Source organism: Crinia signifera, chromosome 2 (genome assembly GCF_055691185.1).
Source record: "Crinia signifera chromosome 2, ASM5569118v1, whole genome shotgun sequence".
NCBI lineage: Eukaryota > Metazoa > Chordata > Amphibia > Anura > Myobatrachidae > Crinia > Crinia signifera.
Genome location: NC_139218.1, coordinates 354,659,884 through 354,680,998, shown reverse-complemented (window position 1 = coordinate 354,680,998; position 21,115 = coordinate 354,659,884). Strand labels below are relative to the sequence as shown.

The following is a 21,115-nucleotide window of genomic DNA, read 5'->3' as shown; positions in this document are numbered from 1 at the left end:
TGTAAAAAAATGCTGAATTGATTACAAAAAAATAGACACTGGCAGCAGGGGCAAAGTTTAACTTGGGGGCTAATAGGTCCTAGGTGAAGGAAAAAAGGTATGGGGAGGGAGTTCGTGCATAAGCAATCTCCAAAACCAGGCTAATAGGTCCGCCAGGGCCTAGCCTTTCATCCCCGGTGCCGGCATCCTTTCCCCAATACCCGCTGTTAATGGGTATTATACTTTGCAGGCCTGAGGCATGAGAAGCCTAATACCTGATAAACATCTACCATGACCCGAGATAACACATGGGATTGGGAATTTATCCCGATCCCATGTGTTTTTGCCTATAGAGTGCCAATAAAAATGGCTGCTAAGAGGTTACCACGATAATGATCATTGATCATTAATTGCAATAGCATATCACCCATAATATTAATAAATGGCACAATATTGGAAACATAATGTTGGTACTCCAGTAGTGCAAACTCTGGTCAGTGTGCAGCCTCCACCCAGGTACCCTCCATGTTAGCCAACTAGACAGAGAGTATTTGTGCATCACACATTTGGGGTGATTCTGATTAACTAGCTAAGCAGCGAAAATTTGCTCCTTAGCGAGCCATGTAACGCAGCCCGTATGAATGCCAACCCTCCGCCACCGTTTCCTTTCGCAACCATGCAAAGGGACGTAACAAAGACACATCCCCTTGCATGCCGCCGCTGCAGGAGAAATCATTTGACGGTTGCCGATCATCGAATGATTACTCCTGCCTTCGCAAATAAAAGTCAGTCTGCCGGGACGAAGACCGGGTGGGCAGCTGACATCATGGCAGGCATCGGCCCGACCACGTACTCATGGAAACGCCTAGAATTTTCATGGGGATGCCCATAAAATGCTGGGCTTTACCATGGCCCAGCGCCGCCACCCTCCCTCCCCGATGTGACCGCCGAGTGATTAACTCCCCGTGGCCGTTCGCAGTCTGGGTTTGCACATGCACAGAAATACGTATGTGCAAACCCAACAATCATGGCAGGGGCCGAATTCAGATCACTAGGAGTGATCCAGAATCAGCCCCATTATCCTATCAAACAATATAATATAAAGTCCTAAGCATGTATAGCAGGAACAGAGTACATTATAATACATCAGGGGCAACAGCAGGAGACTTTGTGGGAGCTGTAATGGGAGAGACATGGAAGGGGCTGTAATGGGAGAGCTGCACTAATAGGGGGTTCCTTTCAACAGGTGTCGGCACTGACACAAAAACATGCAAACATTTATGTCGACATTTTGCTTGTGTTGACCTTTTTGTTAATGTTGACCTTTTGCATGTCTTTTGCTGTTGACCTAATGACTGTTGACCAAGACGCTGTAGACCTATCAGCCGGATACCGGACCCATTACGAACATACCTACACGGTAGCATTGAGTTGAATAATCACATAACAGCGGCACTGTATAAACCCGCGTCCACAGTGGAGATGCAGAAGTGAATCAGGAGTTTCATGCTGTAACAAACTGGAACCTTGGGATCGATTCAGACCCATTAATTTGGGTCCGAATTCGGCCCCTTCCCCTTTGGGATCTGAGCATGCGTAAACCCTAGGAGCGAGCCATTTCACACTTGCCGAGCGGAGAAGCAGTTTATGGGCTTTCCCCTGCACACGCAGGCCTCCAGGCGGGAGACTGAACCTTTTCAGCAATCTGCGGACATAATAAAAGTCAGCCTGTACTGACTTTTATTAGTGAAAGGGATAAAAATCATTGGATGGTGATCGACCGTACACATCCCCTCGCATGCTACTGAGGGGATTCGCGGGGCGGGTGCTCTGCTGGGCGCTGTTTACCAGTTCACTAGGCATCGAACATACACAGCCTAGCGAACAGGTCTGAATCAGGCCCCTAGTTTCCAATAATATCACGATCAACTGTGAACTACACACTTTATAGAGCAGAACAAGCAGCATGGAAGCAACTACCACCTCATTTTTTCCATCCGTAGTCCACTAAATGAAACAGTCGTCTGACTTTGGCAAATTTCATTTTGGCATCTGCAGCACAATAGAATATACCGTCTCTACATTAATAACATAAAGGTTGTTGTTTTGTTATGAAGTTTTAATTTTAATTATACAAAATAACACAATCGTGTAATGGGCTTCGCTCAGGATCTCGGCTGTTGGTATCTTCACAATCAGAATAATTACAGAGGATTCTGACAATAAGAGTCTCAACGAATCCTGGAAGTAAGCACTGAGTTTAGAGTTAGACATTATGCAGAGGGTAATGGTTAGACTTTAGGGGAAGGTTAGGTTTAGGCTGCGGGATGGTGGAGGCAGGGCCGGATTGGGAACTAATTGGCCCTGGAACAACTTCTAAAAGTGGCCTAATGTAGATGGCATCAAATCAAATGTAGGTGGAACCAATACCATAAGAGGCAGGATTAATACATAACTACATCTATGAGGAAGCTGCTGATTTCAATGTGCTTGGCAGTCTAGTGGCCCCCAGAATTTTAAGCTGCTGTGCCAAACCACAATCCTCCACATTTTAAATCATATCCCCCTCCCCCCACTGAGACTGAACACAGACAAAAACCTTTCATGTAGAAAAATAAATAACTACCCCAATCTTCCAAATATTGCAACTATCTCCATCCTTCCCCCAGTGGAGCCCAGAAGCACCCCAGAAATTGTTACATCTCAGATACCACACACTCCTGCCCCTATAACAGATGTCACAATGGATGTAGATGGGCACCAACCATAGACAAGTATTTGCAGCATTGAGTACTATTCTCTGTGCACCGGCGAAGGTTAATTGCGTGGGAGACAGGTCACAGGAGGGGCATGGGCCCTTTACCCTGGGCAGGGCCACATCTTAAAAAAGAAAAGTGATTGGCTGACTTGTGGCCTCACAGGTTCACCGGCTTACAGGGATTCTTCCCAATGAGGCCTATGACCAATCCTCCCCTGAGGGAAGGTTAGGGTTTGGCTGTAGGGTGGCGGAGGTTAGGGTTTGACTTAAGCTGGCCATACACTGAAAGATTAACTTTCCAACCGTCCTACTAGAGAGCTGGGTGGTAAGAAAAACTGGCACTGTATTTGAGCAACTGAATATCCACCATTTGCTCCCAAACATTGGAAATGAGTCACTCAAACAAATTGGTTAATTCATATGGTGGATTACCATTTGTTCCCATAGATTATCAATTGTTTCTTGAAATTAGCCAATTAGTTTTATGGTTGGAAAGAATCTTTAAGTGTATGGCCAGCTTTAGGTTGCTGTAGGGGAGGTTAGGGTTACACTGTGGGGTTTTAGGTGTAGGATTCAGTGTAGGGCAAAAATACTTACCGTGATCCGTTCTGACTGTCTGGATCCCTACTGCCAGGATTTCATACCCAGTCCCATATAAACTGCAGTTATTATAGGTACTGTTCCTGTCAAGCTGGATTAATCAATGGATAAAAACTTTCCCTAATCAATAATAGCAACACTAATAACAAATGGAGATACTAAAATGCATAGAACAAAGGGAAACATTTTGCCTCTTTGATGTTACAAGGAACAAAAACAGGCTGCATTCTTATTAATATCGGTTCATGCAAAAATATGGTTGCCTTCAATATGAATAGACAGTGTGAACACTCCGATTAATATCAGTCATAAACATAAAATGAAGAAACGCCACCAAAAGACAAATTATCATGGAGAACACAGGTTCCCATACATGGTCCTCAAGGCACCTCAGCAGTCCATGTTTTAAGTATATCCATGCCTCAGCACAGATGGTTTAGTACCTCAAATTGACTAAGGTACTAATTAAGTCACCTGCGACGAAGCATTGATATACTCACCTGTGACCAAGCATTGATATACTCACCTGTGACCAAGCATTGATATACTTAAAACCTGGACTGTTGGAAGGCCTTGAGGACTACATTTGAGAACATTTGCTGTACAATATTTAATTTATTCTAATCAATAACATAATTCAGACATATATATATATATATATACACATACACAATTGATTCAGTGAGTGACTGACATCGTAGTATATGCACTATATAGGCTCCAGCACAAATTCTGATACAGGAATCCTACAGGTGTAACCAGATACAGTAGTATTGTGCAAAAGCAGGACTTCCACAGCTAAAAACAGGTGAGTGAGGATAGTTCACATTCACACTTACATTCAACAAACTTATCATAGTTTCTATAAATATGTCACAAAAACCAAACACAAAAGGGCCGAGAAGTGCACCCAGAATGCTGAGCTAAGGAAATTCATAACCAATATCTATGCTAACTTTAATGTGCCCTCCACAGAGTTGAGTGGAAAAATAAGCCATGGCATTGTGATGTGCACAGCTGGACATCGCGGGGATGTCTGGGAGACCACTGCATTGTATCCAATTCACACCAAACACGTCAAAGCTTGTAGATTTCCACAAATCACATTCACTCATACAGTGTACATGGAAGTCTGCTGTGTTAGGAATGGGTATGGATCTCTTCTGCTGCCAGATTGTGAAGATCTACATACTTAGCTGTCACTTGAGTTGTAGTAAGGGGGGGGGGGGTGCATTGGGCACATGTCCAGGGCCTCCCTCTCCCATGGGGCTTCCCAGACCAAGGTATCATGGCTAAGAGTCACACACAGCTCACCAACATGTTGAGCCCCACCCATAACACAGGCACTCAGGAGGCCCCAAGAATCACCATTCAGCAGACACTTGACTACTTATCACATTGGTAGCCAAAGGCCAGTCACCAATATGATGGCATTCATCTGACTGCCTCTTGCCCACCTTTTACAACTCTTTCATGCTTATACTATGCTTAATTGTAGACCCAAGGGGCTTTAATGTAAGTGCCCCAAGCCTACCAATGTCTTACTCCAACTTCTGCCAATGGCCAGGAATACGCCGTACCTTAATTCACCCCACAGGTTCATGCCTGTCTATTACTGTTCACGGGCAACCAAATCAGTAAAGACAAAGTTGACAAACAATTTTTTTTTTTAAACAATTGTACATAACAATGGCTGCATCATGTCACTCCCAGCAATGAGAGTACCCCCGTATTCCAGGCATCAGGGACAGGATGAGCCACTTTATGGCAGACACTACAGTATGTGGTGTACAGCCCAGCACTGGTGCAGTATATCCACCCAGTGCCTCCAGCTCTATTAGCAGATAACTGCAGGGGTGAAAATGGAGATGATGGATAGGTAACCACACAAATTATTCAGAAAAAAAACAAATATGACAAATGCTATGCATTAAAATATATGGCACATAAATAACAATTGCCTGCAAATGATTACAGCCAACCTACCATATGTTTCCTTTTTAGCCACAAATTGTAGTTCCTATAGATTTGCCTTTGATAGAATGACATCATAACCAATAAGCCCCCAGCATGCCCCGTCCATTAAAGAAGTGCCTGCATTGCCTCTGGGGATGAAGGGATTTGTTATTTCATTGCTATTATGCTGCAACTTTGTTATACTTGAGTAAGCCAGTGCACTGCATATAACGCGGTGATCAGTCAGTGACACTGCAAGGACGCTGCATAGGACACTGCAGTGTCTGCAATGAGCCCAGGACAGCTAGGCAGCACAGACAGGCAATATACTACTGTATAACACGCCGAGGCTGCTGCACATTACACCAGGGGCACACACACTGTATATGCACGGGGTAAGGCTGCTGCGTGCCAGGGACTACTGCAGTGTGTCTGGGCGCAGGGACTGACCTGCCAGGCGCTTCTCACGGATGTTTTTCCACAGCAGGTCCCAGGCTTTGGTGGTGGAGTCCTTCAGCTGCTCGCTCAGGGACCTCCTCAGCACAAATTTGGCTGATCTCCTCTTGCTTGTCATTGTAAATCCCACAGCATTATGGCACTGTCCTTCTGAATGCTGCAGCTGGGGAGATGCAGGTCCCGGAGAGGAGGTGCGTTACTCCGAGCCTGCCTCGCTCTCAGCACTACTATCTCCAGGCACTGACACATTGTTGTAGTGGAAGGGTCCACACTCCATCTCCTAATGACAGGCTCTCTCCCCTGCTCACTTCACCCTCCCACACCCTCTGCACCCCTCCTCTCCGCTGCAGATGTACCCTAACCCGATAACAGGGATAGATAGATAGATAGATAGATAGATAGATAGATAGATAGATAGATAGATGATAGATAGATAGACTGACAGATGCCTAGCCCAGGTGTAAACCCGTCATTCCCAGTCTGACACAGAGAAGTCTTTCCTCCTTCTTTCCTTTGCCTTGCATCTGCAAGTTTGCCATTGACTTTATTGACTTATACTATCACTGAAAGCACAAGAAGTAGAGGTCACCATATCAGGCTATTATTAGCTAGTAACCTGTTCGCTGCTGACTAAACTACACTTGATATTTAACTATTTAACTGGCTATATTTTTGTAATAAAAAAAGCTTTTTTTTAAATTTCATTAAGCTTTAGACAGAATTTTTAAAGTTACTTTAATATTTAACTGAAAAAATGCCAAGCAGATGCTTCACATCCTCATCTCATGTTATGTCCACAGGCACCAATTGTAAAATGCCCCCCCCCCCCCCCCCACCCCCCTTGCTTAAAGATTCCCCCAGAGCAATAGATCCTTTGTGGCAATACCCCCCACCCCTAGGTGTGATCGATCACCATTGGCACATTTCACCCCACCCATAGGTGTCAATATGTTATGTGTATACAAACAACACCCCCACCCAGGTTTGGACTGGTCCACAGGGGTAGGAAGCCCCTGGTCGGCCCCACTGACTGAAAGCCCACCCCTTCTTCTAGGGATCATGTTCCAGACCGTACATGTGAATTATATATAATACTGTACATATGATACATTATACTGTAAAGGACCATACCTCCCAACTGTCCAGATTTTTGCGGTACAGTCCTTTTTTGGGGGGACTGTTCCGCATCTCACATGCGTCAGGCAGTGTGCTGCAGCTGGGGGGAGTTGGGAGTCGGTGGGACTTAGCCGCACCCCCCCCCTCCCCGACTGCCTCCATTGCGCTGAACAAAGCAGGTCCCGGAGCGCAGGCTTTGTCAACCCTAGGACACCGGTGGCCAATTAAAATGCTGCACCAGCATTTCAGCCAATCAGAGCTTGAGTACCGGCAGCCAATCAGAGCAGCTGCAGGTAAGCGAGCTCTGATTGGCTCACCAGCCGGTGCTGTATTTTAATTGCCCGCCGCCATCCTGAGTTGAAGAAGCCTGCGATCTGGGACCTCCGGGCTGCAGATCAGCGGAAGAGGAGATGGGGAAGCAGGAGCCAGGTTTACGGTAAGTCAAGTGAGGAGGGGAAGAGGGGAGGGGGGGGTGCAAAATTCCTGATGGTGGGCCTGATGCTGTGTGCATGTGTATTCCTGTGACCTTTCTAGGTAAAGGGTTAAGCATTGTTGGTATTCTCTGCTGAAATGTAGTATCTCTGAGCAGGTAGCGGTTATGGAAACAAAGTGCACAGATGTCAGGAAAAATCATATTGTTATCTATTTTAGACATGACTGCATTTTATGTGCCTAGAATGAGACATTATTCTAGATCTCTTATGTGGGGGATACAGTAGAAAAATGGTATGTATAATTCCTGCATAATCTGTTTTCCCCTAGTTTAAAAACCCCTCTTTCCAAACACATAATAATCATCATCATCATCATCGTCATCATCATCACTTCCAAGTTGTGTCTTATTATGTTCTATTTATTTATTTATTTATATAATCAGCATGCTGTGTTTATTATAGTTCATGTTAACTTGAATTCTTGTGTCCTACAGGCAGGGCTATTTTTCAGCAGGCTCCAGCAGGAACTGAGGCCCTTATTCTAGTTCACTCTTTCTGACAAAATATTTCTTAGAGGGGACAAAACCATGTGCACTGCAGGTGATGCAGGTGTTACTTGTGCAGAGATAATTACATTTGGGTGGGGTTTTACACCTGCCTCACCTGCAGTGCACATGGTTTTGTCCATCTAAGAAATATTTTGTCAGAAAGTGAACTAGAATAAGGGCCTCAGTTCCTGCTGGAGCTTACTGAAAAATAGCCCTGCCTACAGTACAGCAAAGTTTTGATAAAATAAATATACAAGTATTATTAGAATTACTATGATATGTTTCTTTAGCTATATTTATGAATAAGAATTGCATTGGAGGTACAGTATTTATTAAGCCAGACAAGAAATTACAGCAGAAATGGAAATTTACTAAAGGAAATTTGTAAAAAAATAGGTGTATTTGTATCCAGAAATACACTTATTTTTGACATTTACTATCCCGAAAATATGGCAATTCGTAGTCGTATTGATGTGCTATCAATAGGAATACGAATTGCCGTATTTTCGGGATAGTAAATGTCAAAAATAAGTGTATTTCTGGATACAAATACACCTATTTTTTACAAATTTCTTTCAGTAAATTTCCCCCTAAATGCCAAAAAAAGCTATCCCCAACTGGGGTAAAATAAGGTACCCGCACAAGAGTAAAAGATGTCAGTTTATAATGCACCAGATTATCAAACTCGATCCTTAGGATACCCAAGGCAGCTGAGAGGTATGCAAGCGTCGGTAAAATTTTGGGGGTGTGACCTAGATGCGGGAGGCGTGACCATCTCTTGCGATTAGGCCACACCCACAAACTGTTTTATGTGAGTAAAAAAACACTCTAAAGTCGTCCCCCACCTCAGCAGCAGCACACACACCTACAGCATGTGCTGTGCTGCCAGCAGGCGCAACATGAGCTCTCATGCTGTCAGTGAAATGCTAATGCTTATCCTGCTGGGAGGGGTGAAGGGGGAAGGTATGGCAGGGTGGGACCAGGGCCCCCACCAGGCCCCTCCAGCAAGCCTGGGTAATTAGTACCCACTCCCCCCCCCCCCCCAGTTCACGTTTTCCTGGTTACCTGGAAGGTGCACAGGTGTATTCAATACACACACATGGGAGGTATGTATACTGGACGCAACTTGGGTAAAAACTGGACCAAATCAGCTCCTTGCCGCATCCTCTGCTAATGCAGCTTGTGGTGCACACTTCCGCCCATTCCTGTCCAGGTAGCGTTGCACCCATCTGGGTTCCTGTGATGGCTGTCACCAAGGAGACGGACAGAATACAGACTCCCTGTATAGAGATGGGGTAAAAAACTGGAATGGTTGGGCCATACGGGGATGCTGTAATCTTCCCCTGGACACCTGACAGGAATGGAGACTTGCACTGTGAGCACCACAGTGGCACAAGTTGTTGCAGGGAACTGGTCTAGCGTTATGGTGTATTTGCACCCCGGCTTTCACTAAATCCCCGCCCTGGTTTGAACTGAGAGTGAAGCAAAACAAGAAGCAAGTACAGTAGCTTTGCATCTGAAAAAATCATATTGCAATCAAAGGGTTGCAAATGTATTATATTGCTTGCAGGGTCTACATTGGCTGCTTTTGTATGTACCCACAAATATATGCTTTATATTTACACTCAGGGCCATTTCTATCAGCAGATGAGACATGCAAGACCACAGGGTACCTGCAACCCCTGCTGGGTGCTACCTGTGTGTCACATGTTGTGCCTGTATCTGCATCTCACTGCCACCACTGCTTGCTGGGCGGAGTTACATGTAGCGATGTGTGTATGGGCGAACTGTGCTAACCAGTGTTATCTGGTTAGAGCACTGGCGATTTTAACTAGATCTTGACTATGTGCAGTCAAGTCAGGCGATGGCAATGTACGTTGCTCCCACTGCTAGGGGGCATACACACAGAGCGATCCATACTTAATTTCTAAGCAATCTAGTTAGTTTGCTTAGAAAATGGGCTGAAATCGCTCAGTGTATGCCCCTTAACAGTCAGTGTCAGTGCTTGATTGTGCTTGAAATATTTCATTATAGTTATTTTTATAAAGGTGTGGAGAAGTACTCAGTCAGCCCATTAAACTGAGAACACAGCAAAAGAGGCGGATTGGGCTGCCAGGAACTCGGAGGAGTTCCCGCTTGGCCTACCCCCTGCTCCCTTCTGTGACTTGCTGCAGGGCTGCTGTGATTGAACTCAGTCAGCTCCAATCAGGCAGCATTCACAGTAGACTCAAAAAACTACTGTATTTAGAAAGCAAAAGTAAACTACACATGAGGGGAGCTGACTGTGGGCAGCAGTTCCTCCCTTGGGCTTTTGCGGTGGGCGGAGCTCCTGAGTCAAATTTTATTATTTATTTACAGTTACTTATACAGGTTGAGTATCCCGTATACGCATATCCGTTATCCGAATTATTCCAAAAACCGTGGGTTTTTTTTTGGAATAGTTCGAATTTTTTTCCCCAAAATATGTTTTATTGAACCTCACACATCATAAATGATACATACAATGAAGCTAATATAAAGGTATCAAGTGAGGAACAATTCACCATTTTCAAATTTTCCAAAACTTGTATAAACAGAGGAAGGAACATAATATGGTAACTCTATTAGTAATTCCGTGTTGGGCATAATATTGGTATAAGGATACATATGGCGTGTGTGAAGCCAGTGGCGTCACCAATCATTGAAAAAGGGCGTTACCAAAAACAATCAATAATAGCCGATATAATCATAAAAATAAAAAAAATAAAAAATATAATAAAAACAAAGAACAATAACATCAACTGTCCGCTCCCAACTCCAAGCCAACAACCCATCCATGGATCGATCCAGCCATCCAGCAGGAAAGAAGAAGGAGAGAGGTAGGGGGTTATGTGAAAGAGGAAGAGAGCAGGTAAGAGAGTAGCATAGGCCTAGTAGTTAGATAACTATAGGAGTTCTGTTCTGAAGAAGCTGAAGGTTAAACCATGAAGTGGACTGGAAGCAGGTCTGGATGGCCTCTTTGGTCCTGGGGGGCAAGGTCTGAATGTATTTGTCCCACACTTGGAACAGGTCCGAAGTCATGGATTCTTTGTGAAGAGATGCCTCCAACCAGTCCATGGTAAATAGGAAAAGTAATTGAGAAGTTGCCATCTCCAGTGAGGGGGCAGTGTCATGTATCCACTGCTGTAGAACAGCCTTCCTACCCACCGCTGATAAGAGTGCAAGAAGTTTTTTTATCATGTTTGGGGACATTAGTTTGGTCTGCAACATATCTAAATAAAGCCCAGGAGTCAATGCAGTGAAAAGTCAGTTTCAATGAAGAGGCAGCGTAATTATGCAGGGTATTCCAGAAGGTTTGAATATGGGGGCAGGACCATAGGCAGAATAGGTCTGCCCCATGTGAGTGACATTTTGGGCAGTCAGAGGAATCAGCAGTACCCATCAGGTGGCAACGTTTAGGGGAAAAGTATGCCCTATTCTTGTAGGACATTTCTTGATAAGAGCTAGCAGGGATGAGCCTCAGATTTAAAAGGAATGTGGATAAAATGGTGTCAGGGTCAAGGGTCGTGATTTGTGAAGTCCATTTGTGAAGACTCTAAAGGTCCGAATCAGTATCCAATTCGGGGCGTATTCGTGCATATAATGTAGATATGGTATGTGTACGGGTGCGGATGACGGAATCAAGAGGGTTCGTAATGTCTTCAGGTGTTAGTTTGGGCAGTATGGATCTTAAGTATTGAATGGCTATTGAATGAGTACATGAAGAAGCTTAAGCAAATTTATGTTGAGGGGCCAAATGAAAGCCTGACATGGCTTCGTCAAAAGTTAGTGGTTCGTGTGAAGTGTTGAGTAAGTGGCATAGGGATAAAATGCCTAAAGAGCGCCAAGAAATAAAAGGAGACATGGCTTTGCCGTTCTGAAATTCTAGGTTGCCAACTAGAGGGAGAGACAGGGAGTGATAATGTTTTAAATGTAGAGATTTCTTAGCACGTCGCCATGCATACACAGTGGAAGAAAGGAGGAGGTTATCGTATTGGCTGGATTTTAATTGCATGTAAAATAAAGCTAAGAGAAAGGGGGTAGCAAAGTTGGGAAGTTCGAATTTTTTTATACTTACCTAGTCCCCCGGCATCCACGGCAGGCCTTCAGCTTAATCTCCGGCGTCTCCAGCAGTCCCAGGAGTGCATTGCGTGAGTTCCCAGGCGCGCCGGTGACGTCACCGGTACGCCTGGGAACTCGCGCAATGCACTCCTGGGACCGCTGGAGACGCCGGAGATGAAGCTGAAGGCCTGCCATGGTCACCGGAGGACTCCATGGACACTGAGGGACCACCAGGGACCCACCAGGGGACAGGTAAGTATGTAAAAAAAAAAATATTCCAAAAACCGTAAAAATCCCTTATCCGGAATGCTGGTGGTCCCGAGCATTTCGGATAAGGGATACTCAACCTGTATAGCAGAGCATATTCCGTTGCGCTTTACAACTTTTAGAAGCTTAAGTATATTTATCCATACATGTCTATATCACTCCTTTACAGAACCGGCATGTGCACACACCGATTGGCCTCTCCAAGCATATGGGGTTGCATGTGTAAGGAAAACTTCAAATTTGGCCACTTTTTATTGGGCAAGTGTAATGTGCATTTTATTAATTTTTTTTAAAAGAAAGTTATTTTATTTGTATTTTTTATTTTATTTTAATAGTACATAATGTAATAAATGACACAAATCCTACACTTTCCAGGGGAACACAATAATTAATCGGCATCTGTTTTTGCGCTACAGTAAAGGTCAATAGTCACAGTTAATAAAAAAAAAAAAACGAATATATTTCATTATTGCACAATGCACAATTTCAATTCAAATGTCGTTTTGTATATTATGGAAAAAAATCTGATCTCACCAGGCTGATATATACTGTAACTATTGACAAATAACTTACATATGTCTCCACCGCAGGTGATAGTCACATACTGTAAATTGAAACAATAATTGTATTTCTGTTCCATAGGCTTTGGCAGTGATATTTATTGCCGTTGGAACTGTGGCATCATAAAAGTATGCGCATGATGAGCCACGTATGTAAATATAGGTTCTTGAACTGTGAAGAATAAATACACACGGATTCCAGTACTGTAAGAAATAGACATTGGTTGTAAAGCAGCAGATGGTTTCATTCTTGGAGCTATTTTTAGGTTTTCATAAAACCAAATATGCTTGCAAGGAAAACTTATGAATAGAATAATATGGGATAGAGTTGAGAATTGGAAGTCATTACGGTCAACATTCTTGTGTGCTAGTGCTACCACATAGGAACAGGTATCTGAGATCTGGAAATTGCTTTGTGTAATGTTCTCCTTCATTCACATAAGCGTTGGGCACATCTGGAAATGCACAACTTAAACATAATGACGGAATATAACTTTTATTACGTTTTTTTTTAAACTGGTATTCTTACAATGATAGCTTTTCCTGTACAGTATGTGAGTGTGATCCAATTTCACATCAACTGCTATATTTTAAATATAATGCGATGAAAATATGTAGAGTCCATAAAGTGCCGTTATAATTGGGAAGTTCATAGGTTGTGAACGTACTGTTTGGCACAAATGGAATAGACTGTGAGTTGCAGCATAGATTTCTGGGATTTAGCCGTGGTCTTTAGGTGCAGATGTAGGATTGCTGCATTTATTTCCCTGATACGACTGATTTATTATTGCCATACAGTATATCATGGCAAGAGTAATCTCTTTATTATGGGTTTGTTTTAATAAACTCTTGCAGTAACATGAGATCCTATAACAGCCGCACCTGTAAAGAGAGAAAAGTAAAGTGATAGCTAGCACTATCGGATCTGTTTTTTTTCCCACGGCGCAAGCACTATCCTAGAACAGCACAGGCAATAGTTATTGTGCCTAGGGCCAGAGCCACCGATAGGGGGGTGATGTGGGTACAGCTGTCTCAGGCCCCGGCCTCTGAAAGGGTCCGGGCAGCTCATTTTGCCCACCGCAATCTGCCTCTGCTGCGCTGCACTCAGTGCATGACCAAAGCAGGTCCCGGAGCTCAGGCTTATTGAATTCAGTACGCCAGCAGCCAATTAAAATGCTGCACCGGTTTTTGAGACAATCAGAGCTTGTGTACCGGCAGCCAATCAGAGCAGCTGCTGGTACTATAAGTGAGCTCTGATTGGCTCACCAGCCGGTGCTGCATTTTTTGGGGGGCCGCCGGCATCCTGAGTTGGAGGACCTCCGTGCTGCAGCTCAGCAGAAGAGGAGATGGGGGAGCAGGAGCTGGGTTACGGTAAGTCAAGTGAGGAGGAGGAGGGGGCCCGGGCCGAGACTGTAAATGAGTCCCGGGCCCCCAAATTCCTGATAGCAGCCCCGGAACCATTAATCAGGCCCTGGTTTCAAGCCTTTCAGGAGCTTGATATACCCACAGTGTTGCATTTCCCATTGACATAATGGGACTGTAATTTCTAAGATTTTCCAGAAAAACATTATTTCTACTTATATATGTGGGGTGGTAACCATATATCGAGTGCATTCTATAAAATGTATATGCAGTAGCTGATTGGCACATGGCACACTTCTGCACTCTCAGCCCTGCTAATCTACCCCATTGTCACATATCCAAGTGATCCTACCCAAAGGCATGTCACTATGGGGATGACGTATCAATTCTTGGAGAAAGATAAAGTACCTGTCAGCTTCTATCATTTCCTAGCACAGCCTTTGAAATGATAGAAGCTGATTGGTTAAGTATATACCCGATATGCTGAGTGCGTGAATAGCTGTAGTTTGTGTAGTATCAAAAAATTAACTCGAGTAGAGAAAATATGTCACCTCACCTGACTGTTAAGATTAAGCAAAAATGATCTGTTTAACGTGTTTCCGTGTCTGTGTTAGAATATGCTGCTGTTTGACTGGAAGGAAGGGAAGGGAGTTCTTGTGCCTGGAGCATCCTGGACACAAATCAGAATCCTTTAAGTCTTAGAGGAAACTTACCATTATAAAATCAATACCTCTGCTATATCCAGCAGACGTACTGTAGGTCATAGCAAATTAAATAGTGCAGAGTCAGCTTTCTTTTCTAATGTATTGGTAACTGTCCTGCTGGGCTCAGAACTGGTTCTGTGGTTGAGGTTACTATATTATCTTTTCAGAAGACAGGGCTGTCTATTAATGGTGTTAAAAAAAAATATTTGCTAAAACTGTGGTTTGAGACTCTGATGTTCACATGATATAAATGTTGGTAATTCATTATATACAGAAATGAATATAACCACATTTTATTTAATATATTAAAATGATGATTTAAGCTGCATGTATTCATCACTGTACTTCTTGTGATTATAAGTTGTACTTACTGTACTGTAATTCTTACTCCCTGTCAGGCTGACTCCTCAGGGAGGAACCTGGCTGTCACCTCCTGGCAGTGCGGATGTAGCATGGTGTAGTAATTGGGGGGGGGGGGGGATTACATGATTGGGCAAAGTGGGGAGCCTACACAAATTTATGCCAATGTGGCCCCGCCCCTTCTACACAATGTTAAGATTATCGGCATTGTGGGGCAGGAGGTGGGGCCACAATGGCATGATTCAGCCCAGCTTGCATCCTCAAGCTCATCATCGGTATGCGGCAAACCGATCAGAGAAAAAATCTGATCCGCCTGTACCGCACAGTGGGAATTATTATGGAAAACTTAGTCAAAAGTCAACAATTCATCATAAGATCCGGGCAGCAACTCTAATGAAAATGTGTCTGTCACCTTTCATAGACCCACAAGCTTTGTGTACGTATTTGTCTATTTTCATTTTTGTTCTCGTTAATAAAAACTATTTATTATACACAATGGACTTCCAACCAATAGAAGACTGCCAATAAGTGATAGCTTGAACTCGAAGGACTGATGACTTTTCTCAACCTTACATAGTAATGTTAAGAAGTTGTACTGTGGATTTCTATTGGTTGCTGGAATCCACTACACAACTCCCCAAACCTATTCCTGCCAATGATGGTGACAGGAGTTGGAGGCATCCTTGCCTACAGTATACAGTAGATATGGTCTAATGTTATGTACTGGGGCACCATGCATGGCTCAGTCTATTATACCAGTACAATAAGTACCTAGTAACTGGTAGCTGATTACCTAACCAAACCTAACACAGCAGCTGCTGCGCAGGCATGAGCAATCAGCTCTGGTTCAGTGCTCATATAACAAGACAAGCAGCAAGAGGCTCCCAGGGAAACATGGCACAGACACTCGTGACTCAGCGCCGCACGAAACAACTGGTCATGGACAGTGGACCCAAAAGCAATGGGAATTCTGTCCATGTGCAGTGAAGAAGGGATATAGTTAAATAATATTACGGAAAATAAAATGGGGTCTGTGTTATTTTTGTAATGGGGTATGTAGCAATGGGGTATGTGTAAGTGGCTGTGTAATATTACGGTGACTGAGGCATATACAATTTATTATTGTGCTGCTCCAGCATTCACCATGTCATCAAAAACTATCTTTGCGCGGAGTATACTGGTCTTAGTTTAAAAAAAAAAAAATAGGACTGACGTTCATAAGAAGATACAGATGTATGTAAGTGCACCTTGGTAACACTGCTGAGATGGTTCTGGGCCAGAAGCTACATAATCACAGCTAAGAAAAAAGCTTTCTGTGAGACTGGATCCAGAATAGAAGAGAAACAGAGAGTCAGCGAGGCCTGCCTGTGTTTAGTCTACAGCAGAACCTCCAATCGTTTCTTGCGTCAAACTTTTAACCATTGAGCCACAAGCCTCATTTTTTTTAGCAGAGCAGGGAGCATTGTGCATTGAGGGACTTCTGTATATCTGTATTGGCTATTACAAAGCAAGGGTTTCAGATTTGGTAAAACTGCATTCAGTCACATTTCTGAGGGACTAAGTAAAAACCGGACCAAACATCAAACTTATAGAAGGGAAAAATTACTTTGATAGTTTGTTTTCCAGAGTCTTGTGGTGTTATCTCGCTGACCCCAGAACTAAGAGCAGGTAATGATGACTTTGCTAGGAGTCAGAAGGATGTTATAATTAAGCCTCCTGTTCTGGCCTTTTGTCAAAATCCAGCGATATGCCAGGCCCCTTGTGTGTGCTGTTAAACAATTTCAAAGCTGATTTAACACAAGCACTTTTCCACACAAGACGTCTTTAGGCTCCTGTGATCATTCTGCAGGAATATTCCTCCACCCATAAGCTTTATCTCCAGCAGTTTCTAGTATATTCCTGTATATGGATGTCAGACACTTTTGTATTCCGTTTTAAAGGAAAAAAAAATGTTTTGTTCCAGTCTATAGGTACAGTAACAGTAGAATAGCTATTTTGATATGGGACTTACATGCTTTTAGCGATCAGACCCACACACACACATACAACTGTAAGTTGGCTGCAGAGTTTAGAAATGTGCACACTAACCAGAATACAGTGGTTACTATGATGATGCTAAATAGAGTCATACTTGCAAAGTTTCGAACCCCTCCAGAAGAGCCCTATAGAAGGCAACCTACTACAATGGTTGTGTGTGTTGCACATATGTCCTTGTCATTGTGTCTCTGCTCCCACCTTTTACCTTTTAATGTCACTATTGAGGCATTTTACAGCTTGTGTTAGATGGTATAATGGGACTACAAAATTGCAATTTGTGGAATGATAAAGTGGGGGAGGGACTAGGATTATTAGCTGCAGGAGACTCACGATTTTTAGGGTAGTCCACTACACCCCTAGTAGAGTGGGTGCATTCCTCCTGCATTTAGCCCCACCTCTTCACCACAGACCAATAATTTGCTGCATTTTGCCGTAACTGGGGTAAAGCTTATTGATGTCAAAGCTAGACTAGGGACTCGGGATTATTATTATAAACAGTTTCTTATATAGCGCACACATATTCCGCAGCACTTTACAGAGAATATTTGAACATTCACATCAGCCCCTGCCTCAGTGGAGCTTACAATTTATATTCCCTACCACATGTGCACACATACAGACATTCGAGGGTTAATTTTGGTGGGAGCCAATTAGCCTACCAGTAAATTTTTGGATTGTGGGAGGAAACCGGAGTACCCGGAGGAAACCCACGCAACACGGAGAGAATATACAAACTGCACAGTTAGGGCCATGGTGGGAATGAAACCATGACCTCAGCGCTGTGAGGCAGAAATGCTAACCACTACACCACCTGTACTGCCTATAGTTGTGATGTATCATTAAGCCACCAAAAATGCTGACCCTAAATAATTAAGGGCACTGGTTTCTGAAATTAGAACCACAGTAGTGCGAGAATGAGATATTATATATACTGCGGTCCCTCTATGTTAAATCCCAGGGATACATAACATTTATGGGTGCCCCTGAAAGCAAATGTTATCCAATGATATTCTGCAAATTGTATTAAATCTTATGCAGTTGAGATATTTAGCAAGACAGACACATACTTCAGTGACTGTTTCCGCCCCCCCCCCCCCCCCCCCCTCTCCATTTTGGTGGTAACCATGAATAGATTTGCCTGTCCATGAAAAATGGCCACTCATCCATAAAATGCCTTTTTAGAAATGGGTCCATCTAGGCCCTCTGCAGAATACATACAGCACGTCTACACTGCAACATGCAACACTGAGTCACGAGTGTCTGTGCCATTTTGCACTGCTTTTGGTTCCACTGTCCATCCATGACCAGTAGTTTCGTGCGGCGCTGAGTCACGAGTGCCATTTTGAACTGCTTTTGGTTCCACTGTCCATGACCAGTAGTTTCGTGCGGCACTGAGTCACAAGTGTCTGTGCCATTTTGCACTGCTTTTGGGTCCACTGTCCATGACCAGTTGTTTCGTGCGGCGCTGAGTCACGAGTGTCTGTGCCATTTTGCACTGCTTTTGGGTCCACTGTCCATGACCAGTTGTTTCGTGCGGCGCTGAGTCACGAGTGTCTGTGCCATTTTGCACTGCTTTTGGTTTCACTGTCCATGACCAGTAGTTTTGTGCGGCGCTGAGTCACGAGTGTCTGTGCCATTTTGCACTGCTTTTGGTTCCACTGTCCATGACCAGTAGTTTCGTGCGGCGCTGAGTCACGAGTGTCTGTGCCATTTTGTACTGCTTTTGGATCCACTGTGCATGACCAGTAGTTTTGTGCGGCGCTGAGTCACGAGTGTCTGTGCCATTTTGCACTGCTTTTGGTTTCACTGTCCATGTTCTTGATGCGTAATTGGCCTCTCTAAACATCATTGATTTTTCTATGAATCACCGTTCTAATTAAGCTCATTTTGCTATGCCCTGGCAGAGCAATATTAGGAGCTTCAGTGACAGATCTTCCTGGAGAAAAGTTATTCCTATCTGTATTTGAGGAATACATGGAGCCAGACAGCTTTTGTACGAGTGGTGAGAACACATTGCCAGGCTTATCTATTGCTTTTAGTTAAGCTAATTCACTGAAGGGACTTTCTTACGGTTCCACAGCTCTATCACACACCACTTAGGAACTGACACCTATTTGGCTCTTGTCTGAGGATAAACTGTTCTGGGATTTTGTGTTCCATCAATTTAATTATTATATAGTCCTGCCCAAATCCCATTGGTCCCTACAGTGTGTTGAGGGTGGAGCTTAATTGGAGAGATGTGTGCTGCACATGGCGGAAGATGGTGTGTGGCTGCAGGGAGGCACTGGTGGCTGCAGGTTGTCCACTGATTAACTGTCTACCTAGGCACAGTAAAGGTGCCCACACACTAGAACGATTTTTTTCTGGAATCTTTTGCTAAATCTTCTGATCTTACGTGCTGCATGAAAGATCAGAAGATTTAACAAAAATTCCATAGGAACGCACACGGGATCTTAAGAAAAATCTTTGGTAAAGATGTGCGCTTGCCTGAAATCTTTTGTCCATGACAGGCAAAAGATTTGAAGGCTAATTTATGCGCACATCTTATGATCGCAGATCTTTCTAGTGTGTGGGCACCTTAAATCTTTCAATCCCCACCCAAAATAAACCTATTATGGATCAGACACGATGCAGGGGCATAATATTTGTCAATGAAATCACTCAGTTGATAAATGACAGGTGAAGCCTTTTCATAAAACCTAGTTGTTGACAATCAGATCCCAGATCACTGTCTTTCCTAGAAAAGCAGTCACTGTAACAAATGCAAATAAACAAGCACTTTACTGGCACATTTATATTTCTGAGTTCTGTACTTGACAACACACCTGAGAGCTTTTTGTCCAGGAATAAAGACTCTGTTTTCCTATTGTTCTACTGAACATCACTGCAATGAATATATATTAGACAGGAAGCAGGTACAGTAGGTGCTGAGCCGTTCTGCAACCTGAGGCACCAACTGCGCCTGTGCGTTATAGAATCCATACAAACATTCAAGCAATCAATACCAGTCCGGCAGGATAGGGGCCGCTGTCCCAGTGGAAATAATTGCACTAAATTACAACCTACATATGAGTGTATAACAAACTTAACCAGACAGTTAGATGGTCTGGAAAATAATAAGAATACAATGATTGTATTTATTATTCATATGGGGTGGATTGGGAACTAAGGGCAAAATTTACTAAGAATACAAATACGACAGTTCGTTGTTCTGTTATCTGTGTCAGATTTAATTTACAAATTGGAATTCCGGAAGGAAATGACTGATTTGTATTTTCAGATGTATGGATTCGTATTTGCTAAAAACGAATTCGTATCGGCAGCCTGCATGGATCAGTTAGATCCGTGGCAGGCTGCAATGTAAAAAATAAATAAATAATAATTAAAAAAAGGCATGGGCCCCCCCACCCCCATGGCCGTAACCATCCCCAGGCTCAAAGAGCGGGTCCTGGTTTTAAAAAATCAGGGAACATTTTAAGTAGGGGTTTCCCCATATTTTTTAAAACCAGCACCAGGCTCAAGTGCCGGTCCTGGTTCCCAAAATACGGGGGGACAAAACGATATGTGCATGCGCACGTCCCCACCATCGGAGATGGGGACGAATTCAGAGATGTCTGTATCGGACCCTTAGATCCAATGGAAAAAGATATAATATTAGGAATGGTTATCTTTACTAAATGTAGGTCAATAGTTACAGGGACAGATGCACTAAGCTTCCAAAATGATAGAATGGAGATTGATAAACAGCCAGCCAATCAGCTCCTACCTGCCATGTCACAGACTGTGTTTGAAAAATGTCAGGCAGGAGCTGATTGGCTGGCTGTTTATCACTCTCCATTTGATCACTTTTGAAGCTTAGTGCATCTGGCCCACAGTAAGTTATTTTTTCTTACAAAGC

The 21,115-nt window shown here is 43.5% G+C and overlaps 1 protein-coding gene across 3 annotated transcripts in view; it reads right to left on the bottom strand.

The window, feature by feature from the left end:
- STARD13 (StAR related lipid transfer domain containing 13) overlaps nucleotides 1-21,115 on the bottom strand; it is a 290,895-nt gene that overhangs the window by 161,442 nt on the left and 108,338 nt on the right. Inside the window, exon 1 of one of the 3 annotated variants that reach the window (XM_083169805.1) lies at nucleotides 5,744-6,040. The exons of 1 other annotated variant lie outside the window; for it this stretch is intronic. In XM_083169805.1, the coding sequence (XP_083025931.1) occupies nucleotides 5,744-5,867 (124 nt within the window). In that variant the 5' untranslated portion in view covers nucleotides 5,868-6,040. Of the gene's footprint in view, nucleotides 1-5,323; nucleotides 5,431-5,743; nucleotides 6,041-21,115 lie in introns of those variants that run through there. One more of the 3 variants, XM_083169807.1, reaches the window with a different exon arrangement.